The sequence below is a fragment of the Cheilinus undulatus genome, linkage group 17 (assembly GCF_018320785.1).
Source record: "Cheilinus undulatus linkage group 17, ASM1832078v1, whole genome shotgun sequence".
In the NCBI taxonomy this organism is placed as follows: Eukaryota; Metazoa; Chordata; class Actinopteri; order Labriformes; family Labridae; genus Cheilinus; species Cheilinus undulatus.
In genome coordinates, this window is record NC_054881.1 from 15,436,084 (window position 1) to 15,458,034 (window position 21,951).

A 21,951-nucleotide genomic window follows, 5' to 3' on the forward strand; every position below is an offset into this window, starting at 1 on the left:
ATTGAATTAATTGTGATCAACTACATTTTTTTGAAAGCTGAGTTCAAATCCACTTGCCACCAGGTCTGCTTACTACTAGATGTGTTTTGTCAAAAAAAAATCACTTAAACAGAACCTTACCGACAAAATGAAGTAGACTAAAAGATTTGAAGAAACAAAGCATCATGTCACAATCTAAAGAAATTGAAGAATATATATATCTATATATAAAAATATGTATACACAAGTCCAGATTTAAATCTAATTGAGATGATGTGGCATGACCTTAAACAGGCCGTTCATACTCAAAACCCTCCAATGTGGCTGAATTTTTTAAAAAATCTGCAAAGAAGAGAGGGCCAAAATTCCTCCACAGTGATGTGAAAAACTCATTGCCACCCAATCGCATATGTTTGCTTGCAGTTGTTGCTGCCAGTGGTGGTACAACCTGTTAAGTTTAGAGGGGAAATTACTTTTTCCACATAGGGTCAAGTAGGTTTAGATGGGGTTTTTTCCTTCAATATGCATTTTGTATTTTCTCATGTTATCTTTGTTTAATATAAAAATTCGTTGGATGATCTAAAACATTTAAGTGTGACAACTATAAAAAAAACTATCAGGGAGGGGGCAAATACTTTTCACAGCACTGCACCTCTGCTCTACAATGTCACAGGATGTGTACAAATAAGCCACTAATATAAACCAACAACTTAGTATTTAGACAAACCTCATGATTTATTAAGTCGTAGCTCTCTTTGGATTTCATCTTAACTTGGAAAAAAAATATTAAAACCTGGGTTGTTGCATAACCCTTAAACCATGTAAAATGTATTTTACTTCGACTGAAGATCTGACTTGCACCTTGATTGTCTTCATTTTTTAGTCATATAATATCTGGGAGATTACTTCCCTTTTTATATGCATCTGCCTGGTTGTACTGACTTAAAAAAAATACCAAGATCTCATTTTTTTCCTATGAATTTATTATTGTCATGATTTTTTGGCAAGCTTTTCAGAATGATTTGATTGTTGTAAAAACTGCATTTAGTATGAGTTGGCTAGCTATACATACATGGTACATGCAGTAAGAAAAAGAAGGGAAAACTGCAACTAACCAATTCTGAATAAGAAAGACAGTTGCTTATACATTAGTATCATTATTGCAGATTGCCTATTAAATTAAATACATCAGTAGTTTTCAGATCAATGAACATTTTTACGACAAAATGATTTTACATGCGAGATTGATGCAGTTTGGATTTTACATAAGTTATTTCAACTTACACTAACACTGCACCAGGTAACATCCACATATATTTTAGGAAAGATGTTTAAAAATCATGATACAGTATATGATAAAGTGCAACTGAGAAAAGATTTATGACGGACATATACAGCTAAACAGATAGCTTATAGAACAGTATAATTTATCCAGTCATATACATTCAAATACATGTGATTCTGTAACATCATAAATTGGTCTCTGCATAATTTCCACACAGTGTAGGTATTTTTACATTGTCTCAGATCCAGTCTGAAACAGGTCCCACAATGTCCTGAGCCTTTCCAGCATTTGGGGCGCTCAGTAACTGGGTAGTGTTCTAGCTGTTGAAGTATCAACATAACCATTCCCTGTTAGCACCATTTCATCCTGCACTGTTATGGCAGTGTGAATGCAGGCTGTATGCTTCTGTATGGTAGAAACTGATGATGATGTGTGGCAGTTCTCTGGTTCTTCTCCAGTCATGTCCAGGTCCTCACATTGACGCCTTTCTTTTTGTGTGACCTCTCCTGTGAGCAGCAGCCTGTTGTCCATGTCCACACTCTTCACCCTGCTGTAGTCCTCCCCAAGAGGAAGCTGAGAGCAGCCTTCAACATGGCCTCGCCCTGAGTTTAAAGGTTGGAGAAGCACCGCATTCTCCTCACTGACCCTCTGAACTTCCACATATTCAGTTGATTGCACAGCAGGCGACTGCTGACCTGTGAGTGCCTGTTTGTAGCTGATTCTTGAGATGTTGACATCGCTGTGGGCTTGGAGTTGCTGGCGAGCTTGAGTCTGAGAATGGAGTAGATGAGGTTGCTTGTTCCCAAAACTGAACTCCCAATCTGTTGGTCTAAGAGCTTCCTTGGTGTGTTGGAGGGGCTGGTCGAGGGAAGAAGATGACGAGCCTGGAGGGTACAGAGTGTCCGAGAGGCAGTGCGGTTTGTCCCTCTCAAGTGAGCTCTTTTGGTCTGAGCTGTACTGAGGCAGCGGAGAATACACTGAAGGCCAAGTCTTCACCCTGCCACTGGAAATGTTAGGACTGATCATTTCTACATGAGCATACATCGACACTTCCTCCTCCCAGTCCTTCTGGTGCCTCTGGTCCTCGGTTCCGGTTTGACTGCTCTCCTTATCTCTTTGCCTCTTTTCATTTTTTGTCTCTCGATATTTATCCATCAGCAGTGTGTGGCTGTCACAGCTGCCCCGGCCAGAGTCGCTGTCTGATGTACAGCCCTCAGACTTGAGGCAAACATCATGAAGATCTTTGCTTTCCTCTATCAGCTCCTGCTCCTCAGAGATGTACACCTCTAAATACTCCACCAGCAGGTCCTCACAATTAGGGGATGTAGTGGGGGGAAAATCAGACACCACCAGTGCACTGAAGATCTCATCGGCCTTGCCGTTCTACAAACAAAAACGGGAAAATCAGATACAGTAAAGTATTTAAAGACATGCACTAACAAAGGCAGAAAATTGGTCTACTCTACCTTTAGAAGCTGCTTGTCAAATCCTCTGATTTTTGGACCCGGGACAGGTGGCAGAATGTAATGCTTCAGACTTCATTCATGAGAAAAAAGGAGATTTATGTTAGGACTTGTTAGCAGCACACAGAAATAAAATAAAACAATACTTCTCTGCTGCTTATTGCTGCTATTCATAAGAATAAAAAGCATCCTTTTATACTGAGATAATGAGACAGGTAGCTAATCATGACAAAAAATAGTTTGATGTTTAATTTATTGATATTACCCTTAAGTTAGTGTAAAAACTGTAGAAACAAAGAGGTCATGAAATAGAAAATACAAGTAATTTTAATAAAAGTTATCTAATCAAATACAAGGAAAGTAACTCAGTGCTTTACCTATCACTGTTCATGTGAAGCAGCCATGTGAGGATGAGGAAGATAAAGGCACAAAAGCATGTAATGAGGACCCACATTGGCTTTTCCCGATGGAAATCTGTAAAACAAAACATAACACCATGACTGCTTCAACAAAACATTTATTGCCTCAGCTACACTATATGGACAAAAGTATTTGGCCACACTTCTTAATTATTGAATTCAGGTGTTTCAATCAGACCAGTTGCCACAGGTGTATAAAAACAAGCACCTAGCCATGCTGTCTCTATTTGCAAACATTTGTGATCCAAAATGGGTCTTTCTAAAGAACACAGTGACTTCAAGCGTGGTACTTTAATGGATGCTTCCGTTGCAGTAAGACAACTGGTAAAATATCATCCCTGCTGGATGCAGTCAACTGTAAGTGATACTATTAGAAAATGGAAGCATTTAGGAAAAACAGCAACTTAGCCACGAAGCAGAAGATCATGTGAAGTAACAGACTGGGGTCAACAATTGCTAAGCCGCATGGTGCATAAACATCGCCAACACTCTGCTGACTCCCTAGCTGAAGAGTTCTGAACTTCCACTGGCACTAATGGAAGCACAAAAACTGTGCAGTGCAAGCTTCATGGAATGGGTTTCTTGCAGCTGCATGCAAGCAAGCCTCACATCACATAGTCTAATGCCAAGCGTCAGATGGAGTGGTGTAAAGCAGACAGACACTCGACTGAGGAGCACTGGAAATGCGTTCTGTGGAGTGTTGAATCATATGGCTCTGTTTGGCAGTCAGATGGGCCGGTCTGGGTTTGGCTGGGGAACGTTACCTGCCTTACTGCATTGTGTCAACTGTGAAGTTTGGTGGAGGTGGGATGATGGTATACAGCTGTTTTTCAAGGTTTGGGCTGGGCCCCTTTTCTCCATTGAGAGACAATCTTGATGCTCAAGCATGCCAAGACATTTTGGATAGGGATTCTCGATATTATTGGCTGTATATCGGTACTGGCCGATAATAGCTTAAAGTTAATTATCTGTATCGGCCGATAATAACATTTATGCTGATCTGTACGGCCGATAATGTGATGTCATAATGAAGCACATGCGATGACCCTGGACGTGCGGCAACCACAAACTCAACATGTGATGCGAGGAGAAGCACGACAACAACGCGTCTTTAACACCACCACTTTAATTTTGCATCTAAAAAAAACATCACCTTGATGACTACGACTTTCTTAAGATCAAGAATGACAAAACTTCGTGCCAGGGAAAACTTGTCAGCAGCCTCTACTTGAGTCATTTGACAAAGCTAAAAAATACAGCAGTGACCACCCAAAGGTAAGGAGCTGAACAGAAAAATCACTGAATTTATAGCTCCTGATAATCAGCCTTTCAGTGTGGTGGAAAGTACGGGCTGGATTAGCTAGATTTTTTGAACCTGTCTTTTTGTTGTTGTTGTTATTTAAAGCACTTTTGTCAGGAGTATCTCAGGAAGCCATCCTGCAAACTGGCTGAGTAATAATGAGAATCAATATAAATTTAGAAGCTATTTCTTTTTTGCACTGTGGAGCTCGGTGCCAGCAGGTTATTTTGCTGCTGTTTATTGCCCTCAAAGTTGCAGACGACTTTGGCTGTACTGTTAAAAATACATGTAGAATATAATGCACATGCAACCCAAAGACATTACTGTGAGTTTATCATTAGTGTATGGCTGTACTTGGAAAAAAAAAACCCAATACATCCTTTGTTTCTGATGAAAATCAAATGTTGTGTCTGTTTAAAAAAAAAGGATACCAATATTAAAAGAAAATTGAAGTACAGAATGGAATTTGTGTTTTTTACAGTGGAAAAAAATGTAGTCAAATATTGGTATCGGCCAAAATGAGTTTTAAAATATCGGCACATTGGATATCGGCAAAAATCCAATATCGTGCATCCCTAATTTTGGACAATGCTTTGCTTCCAACTTGGTGGCTACAGTTTGGGGAAGACCCTTTTCTATTCCACTATGGCTGTACCCCAATGCACAAAGCGAGGACTATAGAGAGATGGTAGGATGAGTTTGGTGTGGAAGAACATGAATGGCTCTTACATCAACCCTATCGAGCATCACTGGGACAAAAATTTCCCAAAGGGGATGGAATATATTGTATCCTAACATATAGCAACACATTGTAATGAACTTTACAGGGTTTTTTGTATTGCAGAGAACAGCATACTTTCAGTTAGTATCATATGGTATTGAATCTTGTCACGATTATCTTTTAGTGTCATATTATTTACTTTGTTTGGTATTGTATCATAATATATTCAATTGTGTTTGTATGTTTACTGCCACTTAATCTCCTTTTGTTTTGTATTTTATAAAATATATCATCATAATTTATAATAAATGCATTATATATATATATTTAAATGCTAATTTATGTGTACTGTACTGTGCAGTGAAGAGCATTATAGATAATAGATAATTTCTTACAGTCAGGAACTTTGATGAAGGAAGTTGAACTCCATTCACTCCAGAAGCCATGATCCGGCTTACATCGCACCTGAACAAGGTATGTACCACCTGACCGCAGGCTGAAAATGTTAAACATCTTCTGCTGGCCTGCAAGGTGCATCTGGAAATAACACACAAGTGACACAGTCATGCAGAGTCTAAAAAGTCCTTTAAGTTTCCAACAGATTGCAAATACCGTAATAAAAATAAGCTCTTGATTTTAATCTAAAGGATAATCACAAGAATCCCCTGTTGAAAATTCCAAATCCTCTCTGTATCCAATTAGAGGCTGAAATGCTAAGTCAAGTTTGCACTCAAGGTTCCCATTGGAACACTAACATTTGTTAACTCAAATGCAACAGTAATGGGTTATGTACCTCCCAGTCATTTTCCCCCTCCAGCTTCACTCGAAGCTCGTAGATGAGAGTGATCCAGCCAGAGCGGGTGTCAGCTTTATGTGGTGGTTCCCACGTCACCCGGAGGAAGGGCCAGCCCTTGTCCTCCATCACAGTCACTGTTACCTTCTCTGGATGATTAGGTTTGACTGGAAGGGGAAAGAGAAAGTGTGCATGAGAGAGGGTCAGCTTATGTTTGGGACAATAATGACAGTGATGGTTGTAATGCATTAACTAAACATGAATTTAAATGAGTTATCAGGCCAAAACACAGGCCTACCCACACCTCATGCAGATTAACATAGCAATTCCAAGACTGACCTTCCAAATACTTGTTTTTGAGGAAATATCTGCATTTGAGGAAGCAGTTTAGAGCAAGCTGCCTTCCAGGAGACACATAGTTGACAAATGTGAGGCCAGACAAACACATTCTTGTTAAAGACATTGCTCAGGACTGATAACCAAATCAGGTCAATACAACTTTTAGAGACAAGGGAAAGATGTGCGCCTTATGATAAGCAGCCTCAAGGGCAAAACCCAGACTTCAAGGCTTTTAATTCCATGGTTTTACATATAATGCTTTTTACATATTTCATGAGCCAGACAACATATATTGTTTTATGCAACATGACAGGAGGGAACTAATTCAAAGCTGCATACAGTATTCATGTAATGTAAAAAAAATGTAGAGTAGATGTGCAACAAATATATTATGAATAAAATGAAAGGAAAGCTTGGATAATACATTTAATAATAAGAACTTGTACAGACTTCTAAAAATGACAACAGTTCATCCCTTAACCCAAACTGCTACCCCCAAACCAATGGATAAAAAAATCTTTACATCTAAAAATCCAATGCATCTGCTAACAACAACAATGCCAAGAAGATTTTAGAAAGCATCACTAATGAAGGTGAAAAATGTGACGTTCTTAGGGACTAAAATCAGCCTTTGGTGTGTGTGTTGCCTTTAGAATAAAGTATTGATCACCTCTTTAAAACTAATCCTTTTTAGAGAACATTTGTTTTGTTTTATCTTTTGATGCATTTATAACCGTGCCAAATACCAGTATTAACTTACAATTGTATTTTATTCCGTGTGAATGGTGGGCAAAAAGTAACTGGGTATATACAGTATGTATAGGTAAAGAAAGTGCATACTGTATGTGTCTCTTTTCCAACCACTAAATATGGATGGGACTGCTGCCATGACATATATTTTGCATAAAAGTTTGCCAGAATGTTACATTTTTTCTATTGTTTTGTTTTTGAAACAAGTGAGCTTTGTTAAATTACAGTGGGCATAATTAAAGTCCCTGTTAAGTAATTAAAAAAAAATCTGTATTCTAGGTTTGTTGTATGACAGGCTGCTGTGTTAAGAACCACCAGGCCAAATTTCAGTAATGAAAACATCTCTATGTTTATAAAATTAAGCTTCAAAATAATAAAAAATGAGGCAATAAAATCTGCTCTAGGATGGTGTGGGCATGTTGGTAGAAGGAACTGAAGCCACACTCACTCACGAGAAACACGATCCTCTCAAATTTAAAAAAAAAAAAAAAAACATGCTTCTGATCAGAGCGCAGCTGCCTGACAGAAGCTGGGGGTTAAATTTACTGTTTTCTTGAACAAATCTCTCCATGAGGATACTTTTAATGGCCCCTAGGCCACTGTGGCTGGTAGATCTGGGAAATTTACCTCACCATGAATAAAACACAGCTAGTAACTGGCTGTTAACTTTCAATGAAGGCAGTGACATGAGCTAACAACACTGTATTGAGATGAGCCGCTGGGTGATTTTATATTGTTTCAGCATTAGGTGGTGGGGTTACAGTGTTATATGTCATTTAGCAGACTCATTTATCCAAAGTGACATACATCTGACAGGTAAACAGGTGTTCCAGGAGTTAAGGACCTTGCCAAAGGGTATTGATTTTGGATACTGGATGTTGATTCTGTACTGACTGGGATTTGAACCATCGCCTTCCCATTGGAGGTATAACCCACTGAGCTATAATTGTAACTGCCTATCAAGACTGGTAAAGTCATGGACTTTGATTTTGGCTCTGCCCAAATTAAACCAAGCCAGAAAAAACTCACAAACAAACCTGTACTTTCCTTCTGTACCTGGTCGTCAGAAACTAAATTAGATCTCAGGTATTTCACATGTTTACAGCAAACTTATTCTAACATGTCTAGCGTGTTGGATTTCACTTTACAGGGACTTTCAGCATTAAAAAAAAATCTGAATAACTTGTATTTTATTCAGTTTTTTCAGTCTAACGAATGCATTTATGTCTTTATGGACAAGCTGCTTAGAACAATTTCCCCATGAGAGATTAGTAAAGTTTTTGAAATTAAGTAGTGTCCCAATGCAAAAAAAAAAAAACTCATCTAGTGCTTTTGGTGTTTTGCTTTTCTATGTTTTAACTGTAATTTGAAAAAAACATTTAGTCTAAATCATTTTGTAGGGATGTCCAAATAAGCAATTAAAAGGTTATTTTATAATGGCTAAACAGCACCAGTAATTAGTAATATTACGCACACTTTTCTGGGATTAGTTCACAAACTCATGCATATGGTTTTATAAAAAATTACCTTAACTCAGCAGGATAACAAAGTATTACATTTGCCACAAGGAGAGTTGTGGTTCGTGTGGTCGAAACCAGTCGGCTTTCCTTGTGATTTTATTCTTTTATTAGATATGCCCTGAAACATTAAAGGCTTTTTAACCAAATCCTTGACTCGAGCGAGTGTGCCTGAAGATAGCCCTGGTGGCTTCTCCCTTTTTATTACATTTGCTACTTTACTGATGACTTCAGTGCAAACTGAGAGGGAGGGTCAGGTTATGGAGGAGCATTAGCTCCAGTGTAAACGCTGTGCCATTAAGCAGCTGTGAGAGTGAGCACTGAAACATACCTTAATTCTGTAATCCTCATGGGGATGTTGTGCTTTGACAATTATAGTATACCTTATGAACAAACTGAAAAACAAATAAACAAGCAACCAAACGAGCAACAAAGCACTCACTCACCAATGTACACAACGTCTATATCCACAGGATCGGAGAATGTGCTGCCCAGAGCGTTCGTGGCCATCACAGTGATGTTGTAGTTTACCCAGATGGACGTGTCGTTCTTGTTAAAGAAGCAGGAGTTCTCTCCTGCTGTGTGGTAGTCGGGACACTCGTACACAGTCTCAGAGCTACAAGAGAGGCAGAGAACATCATGTTATTGTCTGTACTGTACATTCCTGGTGCATTTTTGAAAAGCAGCATGTACTCTTCATGCTTCAATTCCTAACACAAAGTGTGCATGTGAATGTGTTTGTCTTTGTAGGACGGGGCAACAAAATTATAAAGAGAGTAATAACAGCATACATCTCAATTATGTCTCAGTCATGAGTTTTAAATGTTCTAAGATACTAAATAACATAAAAAACACAACTGGAGAGTGCTGCACCTCATAAACATAATTTTCCTCTGAATTTGTATTGTGCACCTTCTTGGAAGGCTTTACAGTGTACAACAGTGCTGATTAACTGAATTCAGCTTAGTCTACAAGCATGACCAGTGACACATAACTCTGAAACCTTTATCCTCTTACACCTGTCTGGTGGTATCACTTCTGCGAAAGAGCAGGTAGGATGCTCACTGACAGCTGTGTTGACCTTGAAAGAATAAATACAGCCGATAGTCTTTAAGATAGTTGCTGTACTGCTGGGTGGTGTGACATCTTCTCTCTTAAGCTGTGTTCACACATGAAGGCCTGAAATTTACTAAAATTTAGTCAGTCTAGAGGATGGCAGGACTGAGTCTAACTCTACGATAACAGGTCTTACCTTTATATAAAGACTATGCATAACTAGGGATGAGTACTGAAAACCAATACTAATACATCCGATATCTACTGGACTGAATTACAACACAGATATTGATACTTCGTTTTGATGCCCCGCCACCCCAATGAAAAAAAAGAAATACATTATGGAATTTGTGTGATTTGCACAGGATTTGCCTGAATATTAACAATGAAAAATATCTTTCCTATCTAGACAGCCAGTTCACATCATGATGATAATGCAAAAACAAGGGAAACTGGAGTGCATTCAAACGATTTAACATCTTAAGACATACAAGAGAACAGAAGGGTCAGGTGTTAGTGTTGAAAAAACAGCCCTGTGTGCATGTCTTATGTGTTTGCACACCGTGCTCTCTCCGATTTCAGCTACACTGTAATTTACTGTGACATTAAATCAGTCTTGCATCATTCAGGGATCCTTTTGAATGTGCAAAGGTGTGATGATATGATATACAAGGATTATGACAAGGGCTGTTGGCCTCCCCTGACTTCACATGAAAAGGCTGACAGGGACGAAGTTGGCATAAAGTCAACAGTTTTGTGCATGTGTAAAAACACCATTAAACTCACTTTTCTTTACGATAGAACAGAGCGTGGGTGGTTGGCAGGCCCCCATCAGAGCCTGGCTCCCACCAGCAGGTGAAAGTCTCTTTTTCTGGAGAACGACATCGCGTCAGTGTGGGCTTCCCTGGCGGGCTGTAGCCTAGAGACGCACAGAAATTGGTAAAAAAAAAAAAAAAAAAAGGATTTATCAAAAATAATTTGCCATAGAAAATTACTAATTGGAAATAAAATGCATGTTATCAAAGATCAAATCTTCAGACAAACAACAGTTTTGCCATTATCTAATTCACCAATAGCTTGCAGCTTCTTTAAACACTTGGTGTTGGAGACCTCCACGGAAAAGCAGTAAAATGATCATGTCCCTGGGGTTTTACTGAAATTTACATGATTATGACTGAGAAAAATTAACAAACAATTTGCAAAGGAAAATTTTGGTGGACTTAGGCTGTTTGAGGGACAGGGATGAAACAATAATAAATGATAAAAAAAGCTTTCTTAGATACATATAATGGTGGCTCCAGGGAAAAGAGTAGGGAATCGCTGTTCTAAGGTAAGGAGACATAGTGTTGGGAAAGTTTGCTGCACAGTGAGAAGTATTTATAGATCTTACAATCATGTTAGCATCATGTAGAACATCACCTTACAGCAAACTTTGCTATTTAACATTACCATAAGTTTGCTAATAACTGCTAACATTATGGCCTTTTAGATTTGTAATATCAGCTCATTAGATCATCTTCTCATCACAGTATTTTTTTTTTCTTGGACAACAGTGTCACCGGTCACCAAAGGTTAAAGTCAAAAGCCACTCAAGTGAAGACCCCTAACATTAACTGGCAACATGCTGACTGTTTCTTCAAGTGAGCTAAGGGATTGGGCTTTTGGATAGTCACTTGTTTCTAGGCCTTATGAATGCTGATACACAATGCTAGAAACTTTCAATAGACTAAAAATATATTGCCAGTGTTTCACACTTACCCATTCCCTTTGCATAGCAGGCAAAGACAAGCAGCAGCAGAAGCAGGTTAACTCCCACAGCGTTCCACATCATGGCACCACAAAGCATGGCAGGCTGGTTGATGAAAGCAAACAGGAAAAAAGAAAGCTGAGTCTTGAGGAATTGTTTATATTCACTCTTGAAAAACCAGATGACCCACAATATCTGATACAGTCTGCCACAACAGAAGCTGTATTAAGTCACAACATGCTCGCATGACAAAAAAAAATGCCTTTTGTGGTTTATATGCTTCATAACAAAATTAGAGAACCTCATCATTACACTCAGCTTTTCTATATCCCACACAGACATGATCGGGTAATAAAACACAAATCTGACTACAAAACAGTAAATGTAATGAATTGAAAGAAAAATGTCCTCTACAGAGATTGCATGCTGATTCACTAAGGATTAAAAACATCATCTCTGTTTGCATCCACCTCTACCAGCTGGCGCATGCAGCGTAACTGGTTGCATAACATGCATTCGAGCTCTTGCCTCTGCAGTAGAGCAGATACACTCAAAGCAGTAGGCTGCTTTGCCTCGCTGGCAGCCTACAGGACTCCCATTCACATGACTTAGAAACCTGCATTACCCTAGCCATGTGCAGATGTTTGAGTTATTATTACTCTTCATCTCTGAGCCCACATGGAGCTAAGTGAGGGGGGGACAGTAGTGGGGGAGGAGACAATGTTAAGGTTAAATACATGGGAAGAAGTTGTTGCATCACTGAAAATTAAAAGCTGGCAGAAAGTAATTATCGTCACATGCTTTTTCATTGGCTTTCGCCTGTTTGTCTCTTAACTGATGAAGTGTCAGTGCCGTCATCTGAAGGATTTGACATGTTGATTACAGAGAGCTTCTGTGTTATTAAAATCCTTCAAGGCCAAGAAAAAGCTTCATCACATTCTCACACCCTTTTGTATAACCCTGCTAAAGATTTCTACAGGCAGGAACAAACTTTGATACAGAATAAGAATTAATTTGCATCCTAACTGGATGCTGGAAAAAATCATAGCTCGAAATGCAAGCGTTGTCACAGGACATAGAAGACCTATACAAACAAAAGCATTGATTCAGAGATATTTCTTTAGATTTAAGCCAAGAAGAAGACCCTAGCCTCTTGGGAGACAAACAATAATTTAACCTAGTTTATTTAATGTGCTGAATCCCTATGAATCATGCTTCAATAAAAGCTTTAGGTCAGACCCCTAGATTTGTCTTAAACTGACAAAACTGCCCAGCAGCTGAAAAATAGTTTAATATTTGAATTGGGCGATACTGAAAAATGATGGGCAATGAACATTTGAACTTACCATAATTGTCCTAATAACTGTATTATTTATATATTTTTCTAAGGCTTGCACAATATGAGAAAACTATTATGTCAAATACTGTTCAACAGTGTGAACATGATACAAAAGGTGATAAGCATGCTATATTAATTTTAAAATGTGCATATTTCTATTTGCAAAATGTGTCTCCTAAATCCAGATTAAATTATTAAACAAAACTGGCAACAATTATTCTGCGGGTGGCTAACTGCTAGCTTGAGTATCATCTGACTACATTACAGTAGTGTAAAATCAAGGTTACTGTTCTCAGGCCACTAGTGAAAAGTTAAATGGCATGCATTCCAGATGAGTGTTCATATATCACTTGCATTGGAGATATATATATATATATATATATATATATATATATATATATGTATTCACATTCATCTGGGGATCTGGGGAACTTCCTGTACAGAGCATATGCAATATACAATACATTATGCAATATACAATACATTATGCAATATACATATACAATTCTCACAAGGTGATTGGACAAATGTCCTGCCTGTCAAATTCATTCCAGGCCAATCACAGCGAGGTGAAAGTCATGTGTAGCTCCGGTAGTAACCTAAGCTTGACGGGCAGGCTATGTTGCTTAGTAGTGGAGCTAGCTGGTAAATCCAACTCATGTAGCTCAGATTAGAATGAATGACGTTTTGATTTACTGTGCAGCCCTACATCACAGCTGTTATGTTATAATAGCATATTTACTCTCAGAGTGGATGTCCAGTAGATGACACCTTGGCTCCAATCTCAGTCACTCAGTGCACAGCATCCCCTCCTCCCCCAGTGTTCTTATCAATAGCATCCACTTGCAGGACTGATCTTTACTTAGACATACAGCTCTTTTAAGTATTTTAGGCTAAACATAGTCAATTAAGACAAGTTTAACATGACACTTAAGGCCTGTGAGTGCATTTTAAGAAGACAATGTCATGCAAGACTATCCACAGATATGCTGATGTGATAATCATGTTGTCCTCCATGATGAAAAAAAGAAGCTAAATCTTTTTCCTTGGCAGGCAACGTGCTTCAAAGTTGGCACTCTTCCTTAATTCCATAAGGACTTTACGCAGGTGACTGTTTGCAACTCTTGTTTATACTGCCTTAATTTCAATAACGTCACCATGATCTGATAATAGGCATTAAGGTCATGGCACTGGATTAGCCTCCTGCTGCATATAGCCGGCTTACGTAACCAGTAGCCAAAACTGAATAAGCTGCTAAGCTGGGAAAGCACTACCTAACAGTGCAGACTGACTGATCCCTCACTGATATTATTCTAAATGTTACATTCTAAGTGTAATGGATAGATTCTCAGCAGATGAAATGTTCCAGCTTTGGTTTAATAGTATTTATCTTTCTTTTATTATGCTTTGTATCAATAAAAATGCATTGTAATAATAGAAAAATGGTGCACAAGTTAAGCATGGTCACCCTTTGTCAGACATGGCTAGACATACAATATACAACAGGAAAGACTGAATCAAATAATTGTAGTGTGAGTATCAAAAGGGCAAAAAATGAAACTGTTGTGTCATTGTGATGTTAGGACTGAAATCTGAATAGAAATAATGTATGACTTGTGTCCTTCAGTGGCATCTTGAATGAGAAAAGTGAGTGTGTGTAGAGCAGTGGAGTCCTCACAGTTCGGGGGACACCTGTATAACACAACCTTTGCAAGGTGATAGTTAGGCATGTTTGTTGATGATACATACTGACAGCTTTTCTAGTAGCCTGCTATGCATTATATCCGTTGTTCAATTTCAGATTAATGTACATTTTATTGTACATACAGTGCAAATAAAATAAGACAATGGATTATGCTCAATTAATATATTTGATTTTATCATCTCTAGGGCTGGGAAATTAATCGCAAATTAGATTAAATCGTAATATGGCCTGCTGCAATTTACAAGTCACAGAATTTGCAATATTTCTTTAACTTGAAATGTGTCAAAATACCATTTCAATAAATCTTTTTTTTTTTTTTGGAAGCAGCATAAATTTTATGCACATTATGCAAACATTCAAGTGTCAATGTTTTAATGGTTTACAAAAATCCTCCTTTTTGTGTTTTATGTATGTTTTTCCTTCATCAAAATAAGTGACATAAAAATGATAATGCCCTTTAACAAAGCAAATAATATCACATTAGCAATATGAGCAAAAATAGTTAGCACATTCTATCTAAAACTGATAAAGCCTAGCGTTACTTCACAAAAGGCATACCCCAGCTGCGATCAGCTGTTAGCCAGTTTTACCTCCCCCACCCCAGCCGCCTCCTTTATAGCTTAAAGCTTGTTGCCCCCCCCATATTCGGATTCATGCTACTATGGATTAATTGCTTCGGAAATAATTTCATTGTTTTCAATACACATGGTTTTATGTATGGAATTATTTACTGTTTGAATTTGTTGAAAAATACACAAAATTAATCCAAGAATAATTGCATATTAAATCGCAATCGCAATATATGGGAAAAAAACACAATTAGATTATTTTTGCAAATCGTTCAGCTCTAATCAGCTCCCTCCATAAGGGTCTAACTTATCTTAAGCATCAAACAACATAAAGGCTCTTTTATCACTAAGAAACTTTGACACAATTCAACTAAAAATCAAACAATCTTGAAACCAGTTCGGATATCAGCAACAAAAAATACAACTCCTAAAAATGCAATACTGTGTCATTTTTTGTTTTTAATTCTCGAAAACTGCAAATTTCCTGCACTCAAGACCTGGAAATTCTACCCTTGAAAAGACAAGTCAGATCTTTCTCCTGTCTCTGTCTTTTTTGATTACAAAAATGATATAAGAAGTCCCACCACTTCTTGATTTTGTTTGGTCAATGATATATAAGTGACACTGACTAGAGCAGTGCTGTTCCAAAAGCTCCGTCGGATCTGTTGTGTTGTATTATAGCATATAACATCATACCGTTGCTCATATTGTCTCTAGTATTGTATCGACAAATTGTACTTGTAATGCATTGTATTGCATTGCATCTATCATATCGTATCTTATCATTTATCCCAAAAGCTGAGCTATTTTTGACTGTACACGCAGTGACAAACAAAGCTGGGTGTTTATGTGCTCAGGACCCTAGGCACTAAAAACGCTAGACTACGTTGATTTTAGGGTTAGGGTTAAATGATTGTTCTCTATCATATCGTACCGTGTTGTGCTGTATTGTATTGTTACTAGTATTGTTTTTAGTACTGTATCAACACAACGTATCATATATCTTATGGTAAATTGTGACTTGGTTTTTTACAGAAAATGATTTTCCTCCTGTGCAAAAAATGGCACTTGGACTCAGACCCTATATTGTTGAAAAGCACTTGGTACCATAAAGTATCAATACTCTTTACAGCCTTAACCTTACGTGTATGAATTGTGTAAATAAGCTGGTTATGAACAACAGAAATGACAAATTCTTTAACAGTTGTAACAGTTCCCAATACACTGAAAAATATCAAGCCTCTTATCTGAGAAAAAGCATGGTATATGTCACAAGTCTCATATTAGGCTGCAACACGTAAACAGATTCCAGAAATTGGGCACAAGCCACATTAATATCATAACTTGACCTCTGCTCCTGCTCAGACTATAACAGATTTCCAAGAACTCTGAAAAACCAGTTAGATCATAAGCAACAAACAATTTCTAGGAACAAGGCTTTTTCTTACAGGAGTGTGCAGATATGAGGGCAACGGAAAACAAGATCAGGAGCTGTCAAGGACATGAAGGTGTGACATTTAAAATGTCACTGCTAAGCAAGCTGTACCTGCTAGAAATAATCTAAAGTATTGTCTGCAACAAGTAAGTGGGGCTTAAATCTTTAAATTTCTATATGACAAATTGAAAATCCAGATTTGAGTCAAAGCAACACACCAAATCAGAAGAGTTAACTTTAACAGGCTCCTTGTTGCACCCTCTTGTAGTCTGGATGACCTTAAAATTAACATAACAAGCTTGATGAGGCACTATTGATTACTTTTATCATCATTTTGTTGTACTAAAATAACAGCTGACTCAGAGACGATCAGTGTGCACCTACCTCTAATCATATAATTAGCCTACAAAATATCTTTGATTGTTTATATTAACTTACAATGATAATTATTAACAGGATCACTTGTTCTAGCCGGCGCTGTGTCATTTATGAACATATATCAGATTGCATAAAGTGTTTATTTACTGAGGGAGAAAAGTCCGCTGGATGTGACTTAAAGACAAAGAGACATTGTCTTGTCTCTCTTTGCTCTCTGTCTGCCGGTAACAGACACTAACACTGATGTAAACATTTAACATTTGATGTTAAATGGGCAATATAACACCCCATATTTACTGACCGGTGAATTAATCAGGTCACAGGACTTGGGGTCTGACGGAGGACAGAGCAAAGACACTCAGCAGTGCCACTTCAATAGCCAACAAAAAGCCTGCATCTTTGTGATGTATTTAAGACCAAACATAGGTTTAGTACATAGGTACATGATACACCAATCCTCCTGTCAATCTCACAGTCCATTCTGCCCTCACTCTTGAACAAGACACCAAGAGCCTTGAACTCTTTTACTTGGGGCAGAGAGACATCGCCTCAGACTCGGCTTATTCTCATCCCAGCCACTTTGAACTCAGCTGCAAACTGCCCCAAAGCTTGCTGGAGGTGTCCAACTGAGGAAGCAAACAGAACCAAACCATCTGCAAAAAGCAGGAAGGAAATTTTGAGGTCCCAAAACAGAGAACCCTCCAAACAAAATTGGTGACAAAGGGCAGAATGTGTCTGACTTTGTGCCGAGAATGCAGACACACCTCTCACTTTTGTCACACAGGGACCTGATGGAGAAACAATATACTGGAATAATCTATGTTGTAAAGACACCTTCCTCTTGCACACAACACAGAGAACTACACATCTGAACCGCACATCATGTGTTGCTTATTTCACCACTGCTTCAACTACAGTAACTACCTTCTTATTTCACTCTTCCCTGTCTAAGTGTACTTCCTCTGGTGTCTTGGCCAACCTACATCCTGTGCCTTCCAGCACTTTTAAAGCAACAGAACAGATCCTTCTGATCTGTGGGCTTATTTAAAATAGGTTAGTAAGATAAAGGATACCTGTATTTATAGACAGTAACTACAGCTTAATACGGCTCCTAAAGCAGTATTCTTTCACATTACAAACATGTGATGTGATGAGTGGCTACCAGGGGTTTCAGTTAAACTTTTACCTGGTTTGACACTAATTGCTCACGTTTTAAGGCTGGATGAATAAGGCAGGTTTCATGCCAGGATTTAATGTCAGCTGCAGGTATCTATCTAGCTATCGGATGGCCTTCATGGTATTCCAATTTTTTATTTAATGGAAACTTTAAGAGAAGAATAAAAACTTCTTTTGTTTTAATTTGATAAAAAATAAATACATATACTCTCAAGCTAATCAGAATAGCAGCCATACAAGTGGCAGTGCTATATCAAAAATAGCTGTGCATGAATCATTAACAGATGTTTATACTTAACAAGGTATTTAAAGATTGAGGTATTTGTTTTGAGTAGTGTGACAAAAATTACTAATGCACCAATGTATCTGTATTTTCCCACACTTTGATTGATTTGACCACAGAACAGTTTTCCATTTTGCTTCAATCCATTTCAAATGAGCTTTGGCAGAGAGAAGACGGCAGGATTTTTGACTTGCTGTATTCACCTTTTATCAAACTTGGTATAGGCCAGTAGACCATATTTGTTCAAGTTAGCGATGTTTTGTGGGCTGAAAGTTACAAATACAGAAGACGGACATCCTTGTATACCTTGAGGAGAATTCCAACAATAACTTAAGGTGCACAAATCTCTGTGAACATAAGGTTTAGTGCTTAGCAGTCATGTCCAGGACACTAATACTGAGATTTGAATCATGGATCTTCTGTATTAAGGACTGACATACTGCCAAGCCAGCAGCATGTACATGAAACACAGCTATAAATGTTGAGGCAACCATAAGAAATGGGGGTTGACTGCTATAGATTTTTCCGATCACATTAAAAAAAACAAAACAGTTGCTACTTGTTCATGAGATGCATATTTTATATTTGGAACCATCAGTGGTACTCAGACTTCAGTGTTGATTGGCTAGGCTATATGGAATTTCAGTACAAATGATGTACAATTTGGGAATATAATCTAATTGCAATTTTTCCCCCTCAGTATTGTGATTTAGATTTACTATGCGATAATTTCTTACTTCTCTTATCATATGTAATCTTGTGCAGTAAATCCTTCTATATAATAACCAATAAAATATAATATAGATTAAACTAGGACTAATCTATTTTGAAAAAAATATCTAATTGCAATTATTTGGACTCATATGGCAAAATGGATGTGAATTATTGTACTGATAGAATCATCATTTTTATGTTGCATTCTCATTTTGATAAAGAAAATCACACAAAAATGACATTTCTACTGCAAAAATTAAATCAAACTGGTATTTTGACACACGTTTCAGGTTGAAGATGTATTGCACCTTCTTTGTGAGTTAGTCTAAACTTCTATTAATTGGTCAGCCTTAGCTATTACACATGTGACATCTAGCCAATCAGACAGTGTTGCAGGTGGAACATTAGGCAAGAATATGCAGAAAGAAAACAGAACCAGAGGGGATGATACACCTCACAGTGGAGCCAAAGTAGAACTTTTTAAAATTAACTAGTTGCACAGGCCGTCTATAAAACAAAATGCTAATACAGATAGCCAACAAGATGCTGAATATCAACCCTGGTAATTGCCTCGGCCAATAATTGGTCAACCCCTTAAAAACAAGACAAACAACGTATGGTATACTACACTTGTATGGCTGGATCAGTAACTCTTTCTAAATTATCTAATCATTCGTTTGATACATGTTAGATCTACATTAATTACAAGAAGCAATACTGCATCTGCTGTATACACAGCCATACATGTGTTTTGCTTCAAAGAGCGCTTTTGTCAACAGTATAAATAGAAATGCGGTTTCACATTCCTCTCCTGACATCCTACAGCACAATACGCCATTTTTTCTCTTACACATGATCTCTGGCTTACATCTGTCTGTTTCTCTCCCCTTGTTCCATTGTTTTTTTTCCACCAGTATGCGTGCACAACTGCTGTGACGTAATCATGACATGTACTTCAAATTGGTCAATACTGGCACTATTGACAGACATCTGCCCATCGGCAAATAACGTAGCATGCACCGATGTCAGTAGCCAGTGTGCATCTGTTCTGCTGCATCAATCTGATGCTGGCAAGCTTTTATACCTTAGCGCTGATTTAGAGAAGACGACAGAGACTTTTTGGTCAAACTCTGATTTCTTCTTGTGGTCAAACATGAAAGAAAATATTGTTTTAAAGTCTCCTGAAAATACTGAAAAACTCAGATGGAGCTCTACATAAATGTATGTGCACATTGCTTAATTTTGTCCATTTGGTTAACTTATGTTAGGCTAGGTGAGGCTAGGTAACTTTAAGAACTGACCAAGCTGCACATCTTTTTGAATTGTATGCTTTAAATGTGATTAACACATTAGTATTGTCATAATAGCACAGCATAGTATAGTTGTAAACTTTTTGAATGAGTTTTATGCTTTAATAAGGCTGTGAGACATTATATCTAAGGTGTTAGTAAACATGCATTACCCTATAAAGTCCTGATGCATATCTATAAGTGGTAAGAGTCAGTAAGCTGTAGGTGCCTAAAATTGTAATCCGGTATAGTGTTGATCAGCTTGGTGCTATAAATGTAAACAGCCCCTCTCACCTCTTCTTCACCCCAGCAGCATGTAGAACGGGAACAGATCATGGACATAGAAATCCCATTATACCATTGAGGGCCAGCAGTATCATCATCCTTCTAAGGGCTGTCATAATCAGTCAGCTGTCAGGAAGAGAATATGTCTTCATCCAGAAAAGGGGAAATAAGCCTAGTGCTCCTTTTTTTATTGACACAGCTACCTTAAGAAAGGTGTCTGGTGTCATTTAAGGTTTCAGTTCAAACTGAATGGCTTTAATACTCCAAAATATTCTGGAAATGAAAAACAGAATATTTGGGCGATATAGAAACACAAAAGTTAAGGTTTGTTATGTGAGCCAACAACTGAAAATACTTATCACAAACTCTCACAGCCCCAAGATACTACTTCATTCTCTTTTACAACCAAAAGTTCTTAAACAATTTTTTTTCTTGAAATGATATGTAACTTAAAAAAAACAGCTTGTTTTATCTTTCAGGCTTAAAATAGCAAGTGTTTTTTAGGCCTGACATTTTTTTTTCCTTTTATTGACTTATTGTTCGGTCGACCAATTTTTGGACTTTTAACGTGGATTTCATCACGAAAGAATAGAATGCTTGACTTTCGTTCGTTCCAGTTCCTCTATAAAGCACGTTTAATTACCTGTGTACCATAACAGCATCAGTTTTAGGGTCGTAACTACATTTTTACTCCTCTAAATAGCACATGCGACCTTTAAAACGAGAAATAATACATTACATTGTAGTCTTAGAGGCTAAAATGGTTGGCGCGAGCTTCCAACGGTCAACAGCAGGTACAGTAAACGCTACATTATTATTAGCGCTGAAGTCAGAGTCTTACCAGAACTTCATAGAAGTTTCCAGTCTCTTCCTCGGTTTAGGCTCCGTGTTGAGTCCGTTTCTGGCTCCCAGGAGAGCGGACTTAGTGACTCCTTAAACGGGCTTACGGTGATGAAAGCGGACGGGCAGAGGCATTACCACACACCGGGGAAGCTTAGCTGACAGTGAAAGTCTTGACACTCAGAGATGCGAACGGGATATCATCCACTCTCTCGAAAGCTCTGTGATCCTGAGGGGGCGGGCCGGAGCTGGAGCAAGCCACGCCCATGTAACGGCTTTTCACAGCCTTATCACATCACATGTCTACTTTGTTTAAGACTCTTCTTTTTAATTTTCCGTGCTCCATTCCTTTCAGTGTGCTTTTGGTATTCCTGTTATTTTTTAAAAAGAAAGAAACCTCAAAATTTTTGATGGCAATGCAGTCAACACAATCTACTACTTAGTGAAAAAATAAGGGTTTACTGTAGCTCTACTGTTACATAAAACCAAACATTTATAAAAGTAAAAGTTCTTAAACCAAAAGAAATTTTCACTTTTTTCTGGTATATTCCATTTTATTTTATCTGTAG

General features: G+C 37.9%; 1 protein-coding gene across 2 annotated transcripts; it reads right to left on the reverse strand.

Moving 5' to 3' along the window:
* Positions 1-954: 954 nt before the first annotated feature.
* On the reverse strand, positions 955-21,560 carry prlra (prolactin receptor a). Of its 2 annotated transcripts, XM_041811736.1 has the most exons (9): positions 21,384-21,560; positions 11,381-11,474; positions 10,409-10,541; positions 9,013-9,182; positions 5,961-6,127; positions 5,563-5,704; positions 3,105-3,201; positions 2,731-2,800; positions 955-2,647 (listed from the first exon to the last, which is right to left on the reverse strand). In XM_041811736.1, the coding sequence occupies exons 2-9, from the start codon at positions 11,466-11,468 to the stop codon at positions 1,562-1,564; spliced, it is 1,953 nt and encodes a 650-aa protein (XP_041667670.1). In that variant the 5' UTR covers positions 11,469-11,474; positions 21,384-21,560; the 3' UTR covers positions 955-1,561. The 2 variants fall into 2 exon arrangements, with proteins under 2 accessions (XP_041667670.1, XP_041667671.1); XM_041811737.1 differs by lacking the exon at positions 11,381-11,474.
* Between the last annotated feature and the right edge of the window lie 391 nt (positions 21,561-21,951).